The sequence below is a fragment of the Primulina tabacum genome, chromosome 7 (genome assembly GCF_025594145.1).
Source record: "Primulina tabacum isolate GXHZ01 chromosome 7, ASM2559414v2, whole genome shotgun sequence".
Taxonomy (NCBI): Eukaryota; Viridiplantae; Streptophyta; class Magnoliopsida; order Lamiales; family Gesneriaceae; genus Primulina; species Primulina tabacum.
The window spans coordinates 27,170,066-27,189,366 of record NC_134556.1 but is presented as its reverse complement, the minus strand read 5'-3'; the positions used below and the strand labels follow the sequence as shown (position 1 = coordinate 27,189,366).

General features: G+C 40.7%; 1 protein-coding gene and 1 long non-coding RNA gene across 3 annotated transcripts; both read right to left on the bottom strand.

Annotated features, from left to right (window-relative positions):
- Positions 1 to 2,431: 2,431 nt before the first annotated feature.
- LOC142550838 (uncharacterized) lies at positions 2,432 to 4,307 on the bottom strand. Of its 2 annotated transcripts, none has more exons than XR_012821424.1 (3): positions 4,206 to 4,307; positions 2,793 to 3,314; positions 2,432 to 2,660 (listed from the first exon to the last, which is right to left on the bottom strand). It is a non-coding gene; the product is annotated as an uncharacterized LOC142550838 (long non-coding RNA). The 2 variants fall into 2 exon arrangements; XR_012821425.1 differs by having other exon boundaries at positions 2,432 to 2,657.
- Positions 4,308 to 6,654: 2,347 nt separating this feature from the next.
- Positions 6,655 to 9,112, bottom strand: LOC142550643 (uncharacterized). Its single transcript, XM_075659722.1, has 4 exons — positions 8,541 to 9,112; positions 8,155 to 8,495; positions 7,468 to 8,112; positions 6,655 to 6,782 (listed from the first exon to the last, which is right to left on the bottom strand). The coding sequence occupies exons 1-4, from the start codon at positions 9,110 to 9,112 to the stop codon at positions 6,655 to 6,657; spliced, it is 1,686 nt and encodes a 561-aa protein (XP_075515837.1).
- Between the last annotated feature and the right edge of the window lie 10,189 nt (positions 9,113 to 19,301).

Sequence of the window (19,301 nt, the reverse complement as noted above, 5' to 3'; positions counted from 1 at the left end):
AAGGCTGAGAAAATCGTGAGACATCAACAAGAAAATCAAGAGAGAAAAGAGAAGGAACTCCGTCTCCGCCGCGTCGTATTCATCGCATAGTTTGTTTTCTTTTTGTAAACAAATTCAAGGCATGTATATATGGTTTCTTTTCTCTTCAATCAAGTCACATATAAATTTTTAAACCATTATATGTTCTTGATACATGAAATAACCGAAATATGACAGCAACTACACAAAAATTCTGCACAGCCCCTCGATCCCCTTTCTTTCGTGCTTCACGGTTTTTGAGTCTTTGATGATTACAGGGAGTTGGTCGGTTCCAGACGCTCTAGGCTGCATCTAGGCATGTACTAGGGTGGGTTGGAGTCATGTTGGCGTGTTGGTTCCAGCCCATGCACGCAAGGAAGAGACTTGACAACAACTTCCCCCATAGTTGCAATGTGAGTCTCGATTTTGGTTGTTTGGATGTCTAAGGCGAAGGTTTGGATTGTGGTTGGCGCAGGGCCTGTAACCATGGTTAGAACCCTCTCTTAGCATGTTTAGGACGTGACCAAGATGACCTTTCATGGCTTGGTTCATGGTCCCATCGAAATTTTTAAACAAACAACACAAGTGCCCCTTCGGTTTTTCATTTCTGATTTTTGTGTGAGTGGTTTCGGCTTTTTGGAGGTTTGGATGGATCTTGATTGGCTTTAGCCCTTAGCCATGGTTCCCACAATACCTCATGATGTCTAAATCAAGCCATGGTCGATCATATGGCCACTGGAATGATATATGACAGCAAGATGAAGCAACACCCCCCACGGTACAGCACATGGTGTTCTCGGGTGGAGCTTCGGGTTGTCTTAGGTGTTTGCTTGGATTGTGGTTGGCCTAGGGCCCTTAGCCATGGTTCAAGGCCACACCTTAGAATGTTGGGAAGAGGCTCTGGTCGGTGGTTCAAGCCCCAATGGCCATTAGCCTCGTAAAAGAAGCGAAGCAAGCACAACTGCTGCCGCTGAAATTGGTCAGGAGCAGTGTGGCGGTTCAGGAGGCTTGTGCGAGTTCTTGGTTGGCTTTTAGCCTATGTCCTTGGACCAGACAGTACCTCAATGAGTTAGGAAGGTCATGCTTTTGGCTTTTTGTGATTTGGTTAAGTTTAGAAGTCGTACGAGGATTTACGGTGCAATGTGCCAAAGTGACTCTCGAAAGAGCGTTTCACGATTTTGGCCTCCATTCACATTTTTCGTGTATTACAGCCCTAGGGTCATGTTTTCCAGTATTTTTGGTGTATTTTAACCATGGTTAAATGATGGTTCAATGTCGATTCGGGTTGGTACGAAACCATGGTCGAATACTAAGTATGTTGGGCGTAATTGTCTCGTTTTTTGTTCGGTTATGAAGTGTTGGTCAAGTTATGATTATTTGCATGTTTCTCATGTTAGAATTAGGGTTGCAGCGAGCCTGGAAACGATCCAAATCATTCGGTAAAAACATGGTTATAATTATATTACGTGAAATGTAAAATGTTTATTTTTGAGATATATGCGATATGTCGTGTGGCCACCTTACGCTTATGGGATTGCTTCACCCGGTGACTTACGACCGGTTTACGATTATGTATGGGTACGGATATCCAGTCCAAGGGCTGTGATGATCTCTACTGCCCAGTATATTGTGGTTTAGTCTGATCAGACGTGCAAGTTATGTTACGTTATGGGCCACTTGCGTAGAAACATTATCTCTACCGAAAAATTACGATATGATATGTTATGACAGAGCTCTATCGAGCAAGCTTTTACGTATGATTTTCAAATATGCACGTATTTATAATTACTCATGATATGATTTTCACCTTACGCCTTACGATACGATATTTTTACGTTACACGAAATTTTATGATATATTTACTTGTTATTCACGATATATAAATGCTGAGTCTTTAGACTCACTAGACTTGATTGTTGTAGGTACTGGTGAGGTTGAGACTGAGGGCGAGGACCAGTGAGCTAGCTTGGGTCAGCAGTAGTAGGAACCCGAGGACCTCACTTTTCATCATTTACTATTTATGCTCAAACTAAATTTTTACTTTGATGAATTATTTTTAAGTTGTAGTTTTGAAAACAATATTTATTTCCGCTGTTACTTTGAATATTAAATCTTTTTATCAGTTATTTTATGAATGATGCATGTTATTTATTTAAGAAGAAAAAAAATTTAAATAATTCCGCAAATTTACAAATACGAAATACGGGCATCTACAGTTGGTATCAGAGCCTATGTGAGGGCCCGTGCTCCTGATTAATTTTTAATTATCAAACAACAGGATTTATTAGTGTAAACAGCGAAAACGAGTAAAAATTTTCCATTTTCGGCCTACAGAAATTTCAGCATGACCTCCCCGTAAATAGGACATACCAAAAATTCCAAAACAACACAACAAAACATTTATACTCGAAAATAGAGTCCAATAAAACAAACATAATACCAATTGCACATAGAGCCAGCTAGGCTCGATCACACCAAATAATATCCAACACTCAAAATACAACCATACCAATACACGAGGCATCTCCTCGGCAAATGACTCAATATAAATAGTATATCTGGGGACTCCCAACTCAAACCGACTCACTGGGCTCCACTGGCAGACGCTCCGCCAGCTGCATCAGAACCACCTGTATAACCTGCTATGGAATCACAAAACAAACCACAGCAGCTCCGAGGGACAAGGGTCAAACCCCAATACGAAGATCAAATAAATTACAGCATAAATAAATGACATGTAATAAAATCAATTCAATGCAATGCATGTAGGGTACCAATAATCTCGGGTATCAAACTGGATCCAAAGAAACGATAGTTACAACTGTGGCCACATGTGCCAGGGGTGTGACGTGTCAAATACGCCCTCGACCCTGCACATCTGCATCAGGGGTGTCAGTCTGCTGAACTGCTCGGCCCTTCCGCTAGTCATCAGAGGTGTATCGCTTAAACGCCCTCGGCTCTGATGTCTAAATAACTCATCCAAGAGTAAACAGAAATCTCGGAAACAACGGAGTCATGGCTCGATATGAATGCGTGCTCAACAATGCATATAAATCCATAGATTATTCCAATATATTTAAAAATTCAGATTTATTTAAAAAAAATTTGAGGAATAATCTTGAAATACATCCAAACAGCACAAAGAGCACATAAATACATAATTCTCATAAAATCACATCAATTTAATTACACGTCGTTATAGATGCTGTAAGGAATCGATCAATCCGTACCTTAACCTTCAAATTAAATTACCACAATAGTTTATAAACTCCTCGGTGCTTTCTGGCTACTAAAACCTGTGGCAAATAATTAATTACCATCAAATAAATATTCAACTCTTAGCCAAAAACCATTTTACTAATTCCAGCTTGGACCTAAGCTCGGTTATAAGGCCATAACTCAACCAAAACTTAACCAAAACATACTTATCATACATGGCTGGAATCCTAACTCAAAATGCCATATTTCATCAGAAGACATCAACATGAAATTCAATCATCTCAACACTGAAAAACGCCCAAAATCAGCAACCATGAGATGCAAGGTCTGTGACAGATTTAGTTTTGACACTTAGAAGTATAAAATTCATATCTAACACATCATTGACTCAAATCAATATCCGCCAATTGGAGATGAAATAAAACTCAAATATCTATGTTTTCCTAGAAGAAACCATTTCCAGAATCCTAAAAGAATAATCCCAGAATTAACAAGAAGGCGCTACTACATGCACACTTCGCGGACAGAAGTCTGTATTAAGCAGTTCCAGAAAAATCAGCATAACGACCTCAATTCTTAATGGATTTTAACGAATCTTATATCAATACGAAGACAACGCATAGCTCTACAACTCTCTTTTGAATCACAAGTCCAAAATCCGAGAGCGAAAATGTCATAAACTCGAATTACAGAAGCTACACTGCACAGCTTCAACACGGACTTCCATTTTGACACAGTTTGGTAAAAAAATAATATGAAATCCATTTTTAATTGGAATTCCTTTTCGTCAGTGGCTACAGAAAGCTTAGACATAGAGCTATAAGTTCTTTATGAACCACAAGTCAAGAATCTTAGAGCACAACACACCAAAAACCCAAAAAACAGAACTCAAAAACCTGCAACTCGAAAAAAAACAGCAACCAACTTCTTCAATGGACAAACTTTTAAAACCTAGGCTTAGGGATTACCTTCAAAAGCTTCCTTTGAACTGAAATAGAGTTAGCATCGACCTCTTCACACTCTAAAGAACCAAGAAAAATGACAAGCAAGAGGCTGAAAAATTAACGAAGCAATAGCTCGGTACCTAGAGGAGATGCAAGAAGAGAAGGAAATGGATGCTTGTAGAAGAAACGAAAGATTTAAAGGAAAGAAATGGATTGGGCTTGGGGCAAATGGGCTTCCTATAACACATATCTATATACATGAATTCAATTATTTAGCACAAATGCTAGAATATGACTCGGTCCAAATATTACAACTCTTGCGTGCTATTAAATTCTGATATGCATTTTAATATCGTCTATAATTCCGATATTTTCTAATACATATTTTTAACTCACAAGTATAATTATTTGGCGTAATTATTTTAATTTAGCACTTTAAAATAATTATTTCTAATTCTTGCCAAATACTGAATAATTAAATTCGGGTTCTCACATTCTCCCCTCCTAATAAAAGATTTCGTCCTCGAAATCTAGCATACAAAACACTAGTACACAAAGTGGTTAAAACATTTACCACTGATAATACATAGGAAAATCTGAGTACATGGAGTTATTCATCATATTTTTAAACAAGTGAGGCCACTCTTGACGCATTCGAGCCTCTAACTCCCATGTAGCTTCTTCTATCCCATGTCTACTCCACTGCACCAAAACCAAAGAAATCGTCTTGTTCCTGAGTTGCTTCTCTTTGCGATCAAGAATTTGAACTGGATGCTCAACATAACTTAGGGAACTATCTAACTCCACATCCTCGGTACTCAGAACATGAGATGGATCTGGCTCGTACTTCCGCAGCATCGATACATGAAACACATCGTGTATCGCAGACAAACTCTGCGGCAAGTCCAAACGATAAGCCAAAGTGCCAATCCTCTCAAAAATCCCATACGGACCAATATAACGTGGAGCTAACTTCCCTTTACGTCCAAATCTCATAGTACCACGAAATGGTGATACTTTCAAGAAAACATAATCACAAACCTGGAACTCTAAAGGCCGACGCCTTTTATTAGCATAACTTGCTTGACGATCCTGGGCTGCTTTCATTCTTTTTCTGATCAATTCAACTTTATCTTTCATTTCTTGTACAAACTCTGGTTTAGACATCTGTCGTTCTCCTACATCTTCCCAACAAATCGGAGATCTGCACTTTCTGCCATATAAAGCTTCAAATGGTGCCATACCGATCGTTGTCTGAAAACTATTGTTGTAAGAGAATTCGACCAAAGACAATGATTCTTGCCAACCACCTCTGAAATCCATTACAACTGCTCGTAACATATCCTCTAGAGTCTGGATGGTTCGTTCTGACTGACCATCTGTTTGGGGATGATAAGCAGTGCTCATGGCCAACTTTGAACCCAAAGCTGATTGCAAACTACTCCAAAACTTCGAAGTAAACCTTGGATCGCGGTCTGATACTATGGTTATTGGCACACCATGCAATCTCACCACATGATCAATATACAATTTCGCCATTTTCTTGTAAGTACAAGTACGGTCATATGGAATAAAATGGGCTGATTTAGACAATCTATCAACAATCACCCAAATTGCATCACAACCACGATTAGAACGAGGTAGGTGTGTCACGAAATCCATAGCAATGTGCTCCCAATTCCACTGTGGTACTTCAAGACTATTTAACATACCGCCAGGTCTCATTCGTTCAGCTTTAACCTGTTGGCAAGTTAAACATTTAGCCACGAAATCAGAAATTTCCTTCTTCATACCTTCCCACCAATAATGAGCTCTCAAAGTATGATACATCTTTCGATTTCCTGGATGAATGCTATGTCGACTACAATGTGCTTCACGTAGTATAGCTTCTTTCATATCTATCAAATTAGGAACCACAAGTCTCCCATTAAAGCGCAAACTACCATCTGAGGCAACGCTAAACTTATCTGACTGATCTGTTTGAGCCAATTCTTTCAATCTATGAATACGCGGATCAGTTTTCTGCGCTGCTTTAATACTTGATATTATCTGTGGCTCGACTTTGATAGATGAAACTATAAAGTAATCTCCACTTGTTTGATAAGTCCATCCTGATGTTCCCAAATGCTCGTGGACTTTAGAAATATTCAGAGATGTCAGCATAGCGTTTTGAGCTCTCCTGCTAAGTGCATCTGCAACTAGATTCATTCGCCCTGGTTGATATTGAATCTCACAATCAAAGTCTTTAAGCAACTCCATCCATCGACGTTGTCACATGTTCAAGTCGGACTATGTGAAAAGATATTTGAGACTCTTGTGATTAGAATAAATTACAAACTGTTCACCGTACAGATAATGACGCCATAATTTTAACGCAAACACAATGGCAGCCAATTCTAAATCATGAACTGGATATCGAGTCTCATGTGGCTTCAACTGTCGAGATGCATATGCAATCACTCGCCCATTTTCATTAAAACACATCCCAGTCCTTCAAAGAAGCATCTGTACAAACAACAAATCCACCTGAGCCTGAAGGTAAAGCTAACACTGGAGCTGTTGTCAACTTTTCCTTCAACGTCTGAAAACTTGATTCACATTCTGCAGTCCACACAAAACGTCGATCTTTTTGCGTTAATTGAGTCATGGGCCTTGCAATAACGGAAAACTGCTAATCCCAGAAAGCTGCGAATCTCAGAAACATTTGTTGGTGTTGGCCAATTAATAACAGCTTCGACTTTATTGGGATCCACTGAAACTCCTTGAGCAGATATAACATGACCCAAAAATACTACTCTGTCCAACCAAAATTCACACTTAGAAAATTTAGCATATAACTGTGCTGCTCTGAGTGTTTGGAGGACTAGTCTCAAATGTTCTCGATGCTCCTTCTTTGTTTTTGAATAAATCAAAATGTCATCGATGAAGACAATAACAAATTTGTCTAAAAATTCTCGAAAAACAAGGTTCATCAAATCCATGAAAACCGCTGGAGCATTAGTCAATCCAAAAGGCATGACTAAGAATTCATAATGCCCATAACGTGTCCGAAATGCAGTTTTAGGAACATCTTCTTCTCTAACTCTAAGCTGATGATATCCAGAACGAAGATCGATCTTGGAATACACAGACGTACCCTGCAACTGATCAAACAAGTCATCGATACGCGGGAGTGGATATTTATTCTTCACTGTAGCTTTATTCAACTGCCGGTAATCAATACGCATCCTCATCGTCCCGTCTTTCTTCTTTACAAACAATACTGGAGCTCCCCAAGGTGACATACTTGGTCTAATATAACCTTTCTCCAATAAGTCTCGTAATTGTTCCTTGAGTTCTTTCAACTCCGCTAGAGTCAAACGATACGGTGCTCTAGAAATTGGATTCGTCCCTGACATTAACTCAATACTGAAATCTATTTCCCTTTGAGGCGGAAAGCCAGGAATTTCATCAGGAAATACATCAGGAAAATCCTTTACCACAGGAATATCTGAAACTTTCAACATTTCTTCCTGGGTGACATCAACTGCATAAATCATGAATCCTTCATTCCCTGCCGATAGTAGTCTAAACATTTCCATTGCTGACACTAATGGAATTCGTGACTGAGAATCATTACCATAAAAGTTCCACTTATCGCCAAAATAAGGTCTAAATCTGACAACTCCATGGAAACAATCAACGGTGGCTCGATAATTCGACAAAGTATCCATTCCCAAAATATAGTCGAAGTCAGACATAGATAATTTGATTAGATTAGTTATCATAAGGTTATCATCAAATCTAATCACACAGTTCAGAACTATCTCATGAGACATCAAATACACACCAGCAGAGGTAGACACAGACATCGTATCCAACAACAAGGTAGTAGCCATCTCATGCTCATCGATAAATGCAGCAGACAGAAATGAATGAGATGCTCCCGTGTCTATCAATATAAGTACAGGATGATAAAAAATAAAGCATATACCTGCAATGACCCCTCCGGGCGTCTCATGAGCCTGGTCCTGTGTCAAAGCATGTACCCTAGCCTGCTGAGGTCCTGGAAAGTACTGCTGAGCAGATCCTCTCGGCTGTTGGTAGCTAGGCTGTGGAGTAGATGGTCTAGGCACTGGGGCTCGTGGAAACTGGCTAAACTGTGAGGGCTGATACTGCTGTCTTCCCGCATTAGGACAAACTTTCGCATAATGTCCCGGTAATCCACATGTATGGCAGTCTCCTTGAACTCCTGTGCATTGGGTAGTAGGATGCCTACCTCCACATCTCCCACAAGAATCTCGAAAATAACCGCTAGGTCTTCCTCCACGAGAACTGCCTGAACTAGATGAACTACTGTAAGATTTCTTCTTAAACTACTTTCCTTTAGCTCTGAATTTCTGATTCTTCAGTGACTGGTTTGACTGTGGAAGCTGATAAGGAGGTATGCCCACGGGCATCTGAATGCTACTCCCGGACCCTTGGGAAGTAAAAGATGGAACCTGTTGTGATCCTCCCCAAAGCAAACTAGCCTCAATATTCTTTGCTTTCTCTACCGCTTCTGCATAAGTAGTTGGTGCTCCAGTCATAACCAACGTATATATCGTCCGATTCAGTCCTTGCATGAAACGCGAAAGCTTGGATCGATCACTATTTGATACATGAGGTACATAAGCTAGTAGAGCATAAAATTGAGAGGCGTACTCTCCCACTGATATATTTCCCTGAACTAACTGATTGAACTCGGCTTCCTTAGCAGAATAATAAGATGGAGGCGAGTATTCTTGAATAAAATGAGTACGGAATACCTCCCATGAAATTATCTGACTAGATTCTCGGATTGCTTCCTCTGTGGCTTCCCACCACAGTTGTGCTCGATCTTTGAGTTGGTAAACAGCTAACTTGAGTCTCAGTTCTGGAGTGTACTCCACCAAATTAAATAAATAATTCATACTCTTCAGTCATGCCGTTGCTTTTTCACCACCTTCATTTCCAAAGAATTTTGGAGGACGCATATCTTGGAATTTAGCAATCACTAACTCCATTTCTCTCATTCTTTGGGTCAGCTGCTAAACTTCGCGACCCACTTCAACATTTCTTGCAACCTGCCTTTCCGGACGAATTGGTGGCTCCTGCTCTACCTCTACCTCTATATTCACATTTTGATTTGCCCTTACTCTAGGGCGGCCACGTCTACCTCTGTCAATACCCTCAGTATTCCCTATGTTCTGAGCTTCAGACTCTTGGATAACTTCTTTTCCTTTTCTGCCTCTTCCTCCCGGTGCAATTTCCATTAGGTACAAATAAACGAAGCGTCAAACTTACTTCACTACTAGCTCTATCTCAGCTAAGTTAAATAATCATAGCATGCAAATCAAATAAAGAGCAAGTAGTAAATCAAATACGCAATCAATTTATTTGTGTCTAAACTCGAGTGTCCTAGACTCTAATTCGAGCATACCCCAGTTACGCTTTGATACCAACTGTGAGGGTCCGTGCTCCTGATTAATTTTTTATTATCAAACAACAGGATTTATTAGCGTAAACAGCGAAAACGAGTAAAAATTTTCCATTTTCGGCCTACAGAAATTTCAGCATGACCTCCCCGTAAATAGGACATACCAAAAATTCCAAAACAACACAACAAAACATTTATACTCGAAAATAGAGTCCAATAAAACAAACATAATACCAATTGCACATAGAGCCAAATAGGCTCGATCACACCAAATAATATCCAACACTCAAAATACAACCATACCAATACACGAGGCATCTCCTCGGCAAATGACTCAATATAAATAGTATATCTGGGGACTCCCAACTCAAACCGACTCACTGGGCTCCACTGGCAGACGCTCCGCCAGCTGCATCAGAACCACCTGTATAACCTGCTATGGAATCACAAAACAAACCAGAGTAGCCCCGAGGGACAGGGGTCAAACCCCAGTACGAAGATCAAATAAATTACAGCATAAATAAATGACATGTAATAAAATCAATGCAATGCAATGCATGTAGGGTACCAATAATCTCGGGTATCAAACTGGATCCAAAGAAACGATAGTAACAATTGTGGCCACATGTGCCAGGGGTGTGACGTGTCAAATACGCCCTCGGCCCTGCACATCTGCGTCAGGGGTGTCAGTCTGCAGAACTGCTCGGCCCTTCCGCTAGTCATCAGAGGTGTGACGCTTAAACGCCTTCGGCTCTGATGTCTAAATAACTCATCCAAGAGTAAACAGAAATCTCGGAAACAACGGAGTCATGGCTCGATATGAATGCGTGCTCAACAATGCATATAAATCCATAGATTATTCCAATATATTTAAAAATTCAGATTTATTTAAAAAAAATTTGAGGAATAATCTTGAAATACATCCAAACAGCACAAAGAGCACATAAATACATAATTCTCATAAAATCACATCAATTTAATTACACGTCGTTATAGATGCTGTAAGGAATCGATCAATTCCGTACCTTAACCTTCAAATTAAATTACCACAATAGTTTATAAACTCCTCGGTGCTTTCTGGCTACTAAAACCTGTGGCAAATAATTAATTACCATCAAATAAATATTCAACTCTTAGCCAAAAACAATTTTACTAATTCCAGCTTGGACCTAAGCTCGGTTATAAGGCCATAACTCAACCAAAACTTAACCAAAACATAATTATCATACATGGCTGGAATCCTAACTCAAAATTCCATATTTCATCAGAAGACATCAACATGAAATTCAATCATCTCAACACTGAAAAACGCCAAAAATCAGCAACCATGAGATGCAAGGTTTGTGACAGATTTAGTTTCGACACTTAGAAGTATAAAATTCATATCTAACTCATCATTGACTCAAATGAATATCCGCCAATTGGAGATGAAAGACAACTCAAATATCTAAGCTTTCCTAGAAGAAACCATTTCCAGAATCCTAACAGAATAATCCCAGAATTAACAAGAAGGCGCTACTACATGCACACTTCGCGGACAGAAGTCTGTATTAAGCAGTTCCAGAAAAATCAGCATAACGACCTCAATTCTTAACGGATTTTAACGAATCTTATATCAATACGAAGACAACGCATAGCTCTACAACTCTCTTTTGAATCACAAGTCCAAAATCCGAGAACAAAAATGTCATAAACTCGAATTACAGAAGCTACACTGCACAGCTTCAACACGGACTTCCATTTTGACACAGTTTGGTAAAAAATAATATCAAATCCATTTTTAATTGGAATTCCTTTTCGTCAGTGGCTACAGAAAGCTTAGACATAGAGCTATAAGTTCTTTATGAACCACAAGTCAAGAATCTTAGAGCACAACACACCAAAAACCCAAAAAACAGAACTCAAAAACCTGCAACTCGAAAAAAAACAGCAACCAACTTCTTCCATGGACAAACTTTTAAAACCTAGGCTTAGGGTTTACCTTCAAAAGCTTCCTTTGAACTGAAATAGAGTTAGAATCGACCTCTTCACACTCTAAAGAACAAAGAAAAATGACAAGCAAGAGGCTGGAAAATTAACGAAGCAACAGCTCGGTAGCTAGAGGAGATGCAAGAAGAGAAGGAAATGGATGCTTGTAGAAGAAACGAGAGATTTAAAGGAAGAAATGGATTGGGCTTGGGGCAAATGGGCTTCCTATAACACATATCTATATACATGAATTCAATTATTTAGCCCAATTGCTAGAATATGACTCGGCCCAAATATTACAACTCTCGCGTGCTATTAAATTCCGATATGCATTTTAATATCGTCTATAATTCCGATATTTTCTAATAAATATTTTTAACTCACAAGTATAATTATTTGGCGTAATTATTTTAATTTAGCACTTTAAAATAATTATTTCTAATTCTTGCCAAATACTGAATAATTAAATTCGGGTTCTCACAGCCTATGTTCTTGTAAAGGGTTGTACTACTACTGATATCGAGAAGTTCATGAAGTCACGTCTTCAAGCTGTAAGTTTTACGTTTACGCACTTCATTTAAAGCATGAAATATTTTAACAGCGTGTTTTCATGAAATATTTTATGTCAAGATTATAATTATGCAGAATTCATTTAAATTTAAAGAAATGATGGAATTATGCATGTTGGTTACGTATGGGTTATATGTATGGAACAGTATGAATCCTAGACGCATTCCTGAGCGCATGAGAGATGATGAGCATCGTCATGAGGACGGTGAGGATCATAGGCAGGAGAGAGATTTACCTCCACCCCCTCCACCGGACATGAACGCCCAGATGTTAGCCGGAATGACGCAGTTCTTCGCACAGTTTTCGGGGAACAACGCAGGGGTAGCCAGGCAGACTGGGCCTGAGGCTACCTATGAGCGGTTCATGAATATGAGGCCGAAGGAGTTCTCAGGGACGACCAATGCTATGATTGCCGAGGGCTGGATTAAGTCCCTCGAGGTTATCTTCGAGTTCATGGAGCTTGGAGATGAGGATAGGGTTCGTTGTGCGACCTATCTGTTTGGAGGAGACGCTCGCTTGTGGTGGGAAGAAGCATTGGTAGACTTGAATTTGGCAACTCTGAGCTGGACGCGCTTTACAGAGGTATTCTACTCTAAATATTTTACTGACGAGGTGCGTTCCAGGTTGACTAGGGAGTTTATGACCCTGAGGCAGGAAGACATGACTGTTACGGAGTTTATCCGTAAGTTTGAGATGGGTTGCCATTTCGTACCACTGATTGCAAATGATGTTGGAGCCAAGTTGAGGCAGTTTATGGATGGTCTGCGGTCGATCTTGTGCCGTGATGTTAGGGTGGCTAGCCCTACTACTTATGATGTCGCTGTCTCCAGAGCTCTAGCTGCAGAGCAGGATCTGAATGATATTGAGAGAGACCGCCAGGGCAAGCGACCAATCCAAGTGCCACACCGCCCTTCCCATCAGTAGCATCAGAGTAAGAGGCCTTTCAACGGCCCATCCAGGAACAGGGATAGCAGCAGCAGTGACGTGTAGTCCCGAGGGCCACGGATTATCCAGTCTGTGCTAAGTGCACAAGCCGTCACGCTGGAGCTTGTATGTATGGCTCGGGGAAGTGCTACAAGTGTGGTAGTCCTGACCACTTACTGAGGAATTGCCCTCAGGGGAGTCTGCTTACCCAAAGCAGAGTTTTTGCCCTTCATGCAGTGGAGACGAACCCGGAGACTATGCTCTTGACAGGTATCTTAAAGCTTTAAGTTTATATTTGAAAGTTATTGTTTCGAGGGTTTGGGTTAAGATTTTGAACATAGAATTGATGATAGGATTGCATGTTATAATCAGTGTTACTTTCGGGAATTTAGGTTAGAAGAACTTTGACCTTCGCATGATTATAAGTGTAGTTCTTGTAATTATTGGGTTCAGCTTGATGTTCCAACCTTTCAGGGAGAATCTTTATAGCTGGTTCAGCTACGAATGCCTTGATAGATTCAGGGGCTACTCATTCGTTTATTTCGGAGACCTTTGCGAATTTTCTCCAGATCAAGACCATTGGGCTAGATGTAGTGTATTCAGTAGTGTTGCCCTCTGGAGAGGAGCTAGCCGCTACTAATGTGATCCAAGACATAGACCTCGAGCTTCATGGTAACCTTGTTTATGCGGATCTTATCGTATTGCCGATGCCAGAGTTTGACATCATTCTGGGTATGGACTGGCTATTAAGGAACAGAGTTTTGATTGACTCACAGCGGAGATCTGTTTTAGTCCGACCTCTTGGGAGAGAACAGTTCTTATTCGAACCAGACAGGTACTTTCCTTTACCGCGTATAATACCTTGTGTCCAGGCTAGGAAGCTTATGCGTAGAGGGTGTCGAGCGTTTTTAGCGACTTTTGTATCTGTCCCCGAGACACCCAGTCAGTCACCCTCCGATGTCCCAATTGTTAGGGACTTCTTAGATGTGTTTCCTGATGACGTCTCTGGTATGCCACCTGTGCGGGAAGTGGAGTTTTCTATTGAGCTTATGCCAGGTACCGCACCGTACCGATTAGCACCGACAGAGATGGCAGAACTCAAGAAGCAGATTCAGGAACTTCTCGAGAAGGAGTTCATTTGCCTGAGATTTTCACCATGGGGCGCGCCCGTCTTATTCGTGAAGAAGAAGGATGGTTCGATGAGGCTCTGTATTGATTATCGGTAGTTGAACAGAGTGACAGTGAAGAACAAATACCCACTTCTGAGGATTGAAGATTTATTTGACCAGTTGCAGGGAGCCTCAGTATTCTCAAAGATTGAACTGCGTTCTGGTTATTACCAGTTGAGGGTGAAAGATGCCGATGTTCTCAAGATTGCTTTTAGGACTCGTTATGGCCACTTCGAGTTCCTTGTGAAGCCTTTTGGTTTGATGAATGCGCCAGCGATCTTCATGGATCTCATGAATCTCATATTTCATCCGTACCTTGATCAGTTCCTGATAGTATTCATAGACGACATTCTCGTCTACTCAAAGAATCATGAGGAACACAGCAGACATCTGACCGCAGTTTTGCAGACCTTACAGAAGCAACAGCTATTCGCGAAGTTCAGTAAGTGTGAGTTCTAGTTAGAGAAGGTGGCATTCTTAGGCCACATTGTTTCTAGCAGCAGTATTGAGGTAGACCCAGCGAAAGTTGCAGCAGTCAGAGATTGGGTTGTGCCGCAGAATGCATTAGAGATCCGTAGTTTCCTTGGGCTGGCAGGATATTATCGGAAGTTTATTCAGGGATTCTCCTCTATCGCAGTTCCACTCACGTCATTAACAAAGAAGAATGCGAAATTTGTGTGGAGCGATGAGTGTCAGAAGAGCTTCGATACTTTGAAGCAAGCTCTTATCTCAGCACCAGTATTGGCCATGCCGTCAGGGCCCTGAGACTTTGTTTTGTATACCGACGCTTCGAAGCTCGGTTTAGGCGCACTGTTGATGCAGCATGGGAAGGTGATAGCATATGCTTCTCGTCAGTTGAAAATCCATGAGAAGAATTATCCTACCCACGATCTAGAGTTGGCAGCCGTAGTATTTGCCTTGAAGATTTGGAGGCATTATTTGTACGGAGAGAAGTGCCAGATCTTTACCGACCATAAAAGCCTCAAGTACTTCTTTACACAGAAAGAGCTGAATATGCGTCAGAGGCGTTGGTTGGAGCTAGTGAAGGACTATGACTGTGACATTAGCTACCACCCGGGCAAAGCTAATGTAGTTGCGGATGAAATGAGCAGGAAAGTCGCAGTGATGGCTCATATGGCGATTCTGAGACCTCTTCAGTTTGATATGCAGAGATTTGATCTAGAGATATATCCTCGAGGTAGAGTTCCCCGTCTATCTACTTTGACGATTCAGTCTTCTCTTCTAGACCATATTCGTAGGGGACAGTCAGCAGATGAGCAGTTGGCAAAGTGGAAGCAGATAGATGAGGCCGATGGCAGTATCTTGTATACAGTTAGTGACGGCATTGTGAGATATCGAGACAGAATGTGGGTTCCTAGCAGTGATTCTATTCGAGCAGATATTCTATCCGGCCCACATGTCGTCGTACTCTATTCATCTTTGGATTACAAAGATGTACAAAGATCTGCAGTTGTTGTATTGGTGGCCCGGAATGAAGGAGGACATCAAACGTTTTGTATCCGAGTGTCTGACGTGTCAGCTAGTGAAAGCGGAACATCAGAGGCCAGCAGGTATGCTCAAGCCTCTTCCTATTCCCGAGTGGAAGTGGGAGAATGTTAACATGGACTTCGTTGTCGGCCTGCCGAAGTCAGTCAGAGGATCAAATGCTATCTGGGTGATTGTTGATCGTCTTACCAAATTAGCGCACTTCTTGCCTATTAAGACGACTTTCACAATGATTCAGTATGCAGAGTTGTATATCCGAGAGATAGTCCGACTTCATGGTATTCCCGTTTCTATAGTGTCTGACCGAGATCCTAGATTCACTTCCTCATTTTGGAAGAGTTTGCATTCAGCTATGGGTACGAAGTTGTTGTTTAGCACAGCTTTCCACCCACAGACAGATAGTCAGTCAGAGAGAGTTATCCAGATTTTTGAGGATCTTCTCCGTGCATGTTTGATCGATTTCTCAGGGAGTTGGGAGTCGAAGTTCCCATTGGTAGAGTTCACCTATAACAGCAGTTTTCAGTCGTCTATAGGTATGGCTCCGTATGAAGCACTGTACGGTCATAAGTGCAGATCGCCTATTCATTGGGATGAAGTAGGGGAGACATCAGAATTGGGTCCGGAGATTATTCAGCAGACTGCTGACGTAGTAGTCAAGATCCATGATAGGTTGAGGACTGCTCAGAGTCGACAGAAGAGTTATGCGGATCAGAGGAGGAGAGATCTAGAGTTTGCCGTTGGCGACCATGTTTTTTTGAAGATAGCACCTATGAAAGGTGTCATGCGGTTCGGGAAGAAAGGAAATCTTAGTCCGAGATTCATCGGACCATTTGATATCCTCGACAGGGTTGGGACGTTAGCTTATCGTGTTGCTCTTCCGCCGAATCTGGCCGGAGTACACAACGTGTTCCACGTCTCTATGCTGAGGAAGTATATGGCAAATCCTTCGCATTTCTTGAATTTTGAACCGTTGCAGCTCACTCCAAACCTGTCTTATGAAGAGAGAGCAGTGCAAATCCTAGACAGACAGGAGAAGAAGCTTCGGAACAAACTGGTGAAGCTAGTGAAAGTCAAATGGCTTAATCATTCGGAGGAGGAAGCTACATGGGAATCAGGAGCCAGAGATGAAGAGTCGATATCCCGAGTTATTCGGTAAGATTTAATTTCGAGAACGAAATTTCTTTTAAGGGGGGAGAGTTGTAGAACCCGATAAATCAGACTATGTATAAATCATGCATAATTACTATTATTTAAATTAAAATGATTTTCATATATGCATGAGTGTTTAATTCATTTTAAAATTTGTTAAGTCGTGATCATTTATTTTAAACCGCAGAAGTTTAGTTTTATCTTTTCGGTTAAATACGCGAGGCCGGACTGGAGTTGTAGTATTGAGATAAAATTAATAATAAGAAAATATTCCTAAATTTAATTTAAGCCAAGAAATAATTTATTTTAATGTAAAAGAATGTTTAAGGATTTATTTAATTAATTAGAGTTAAGTAGTAAATAAGTTCTTTTATGTCCAATAATTAATTAAAAGCCTAAATTAAAATGTGCAACCAATTGGGATAAATTAATCTAAGCCTATTTTATTTAAGAAATTGTAACTTAACATGTTAGTAATTTATTTTAAGACCTAGCCATGCATGCAAGAAAATTACTGTCCTAAATTAAATTATTAATTCACTAAAATACATAATAAGTGTTTAAAACTTTAAGGGGTTAAAATTCAATAATTAAGCAATATTTCTCCCCATTTTTGGATAGCAATTTTCGGCCACCCCTTGAAGATTTAATCATGCTTGGCAACTCTCCATTTTTTATCCTTTTCCTGATCATTTCTTGGTATGATAACCCCTTCATTTTAATCACCAATAATTAGTAATTAAGCAATATCCTTGCCTTGTTTTTGATAGGAAGAATCGGCCATCACTCCCCCTAAATCACCCCTCAATCCCATGATATCACACATCATTCCTTATCTAGCAAACAACTAGGATAGAAATATTTGTTTGCCATTCTACCTCCCCATTTAATTAGTGAACTTCCCATCCATTCCCTTAGCATTCTCTCCACCCCTCACCTTCGAAATTTCAGAAGAAAAAGGCTGAGAAAATCGTGAGCCATCAACAAGAAAATCAAGAGAGAAAAGAGAAGGAACTCTGTCTCTGCCGCGTCGTGTTCGTCGCATAGTTTGTTTTCTTTTTGTAAACAAATTCCAGGCATGTATATATGGTTTCTTTTCTCTTCAATCAAGTCATATATATATTTTTAAACCATTATATGTTCTTGATACATGAAATAACCGAAATAAGACAGCAACTGCACAAAAATTCTGCACAGCCCCTCGATCCCCTTTCTTTTGTGCTTCACGGTTTTTGTGTCTTTGATGATTACAGGGAGTTGGTCGGTTCCAGGCGCTCAAGGCTGCATCTAGGCATGTACTAGGGTGGGTTGGAGTCATGTTGGCTCTTTGGTTCCAGCCCATGCACGCAAGGAAGAGACTTGACAACAACTTCCCCCATAGTTGCAATGTGAGTCTCGATTTTGGTTGTTTGGGTGTCTAAGGCGAAGGTTTGGATTGTGGTTGGCCCAGGGCCTATAACCAAGGTTAGAACCCTCCCTTAGCATGTTTAAGACATGACCAAGATGACCTTTCATGGCTTGGTTCATGGTCCCATCAAAATTTTTAAACAAACAACACAAGTGCCTCTTCGGTTTTCATTTCTTATTTTTGTGTGAGTGGTTTCGGCTTTTTGGAGGTTTGGATTGATCTTGGTTGGCTTTAGCCCTTAGCCATGGTTCACACAATACCTCATGATGTCTAGATCAAGCCATGGATCGATCATATGGCCACTGGAATGATATATGACAGCAAGATGAAGCAACACCCACCATGGTACAGCACATGGTGTTCTCGGGTGGAGCTTTGGGTTGTCTTAGGTGTTTGCTTGGATTGTGGTTGGCCTAGGGCCCTTAGCCATGGTTCAAGCCACACATTAGGATGTTGGGAAGAGGCTCTGGTTGGTGGTTCAAGACCCAATGGCCATTAGCCTCGTAAATAAAGCAAAGCAAGCACAGCTGCTGCCACTATAATTGGACAGCAGCAGTGTGGCGGTTCAGGAGGCTTGTGCGAGTTCTTGGTTGGCTTTTAGCCTATGGCCTTGGACCGAACAGTACCTCAATGAGTTAAGAAGGTCATGTTTTTGGCCTGTTCGTGATTTGGCTAAGTTTAGAAGTCGTACGAGGATTTACGGTGCAATGTGCCAAAGTGACTCTCGAAAGAGAGTTTAACGATTTTGGCCTCCATTCACATTTTTCGTGTATTACAGCCCTAGGGTCATGTTTTCCAGTATTTTTGGTGTATTTTAACCATGGTTCAATGTCTGTTCGGGTTGGTATGAAACCATGGTCGAATACTAAGTATGTTGGGCGTAATTGTCTCGTTTTTGGTTCGGTTATGAAGTGTTGGTCAAGTTAAGATTATTTGCATGTTTCTCATGTTAGAATTAGGTCGCAGGGAGCCTAGGAACGATCCAACTC

Bases quoted from the DNA above. Each gene is read 5' to 3' on its own strand.
- LOC142550643 (XM_075659722.1), bottom strand. From the start codon at position 9,112: ATGAATTATTTATTTAATTTGGTGGAGTACACTCCAGAACTGAGACTC. The intron at 8,496-8,540 runs GTAGTTTAAGAA...TAGTTCAGGCAG, and splicing joins AAATTCAGAGCTAAAGGAAA to TTCTCGTGGAGGAAGACCTA. The intron at 8,113-8,154 runs GTATATGCTTTA...TTATATTGATAG, and splicing joins GCCCGGAGGGGTCATTGCAG to ACACGGGAGCATCTCATTCA.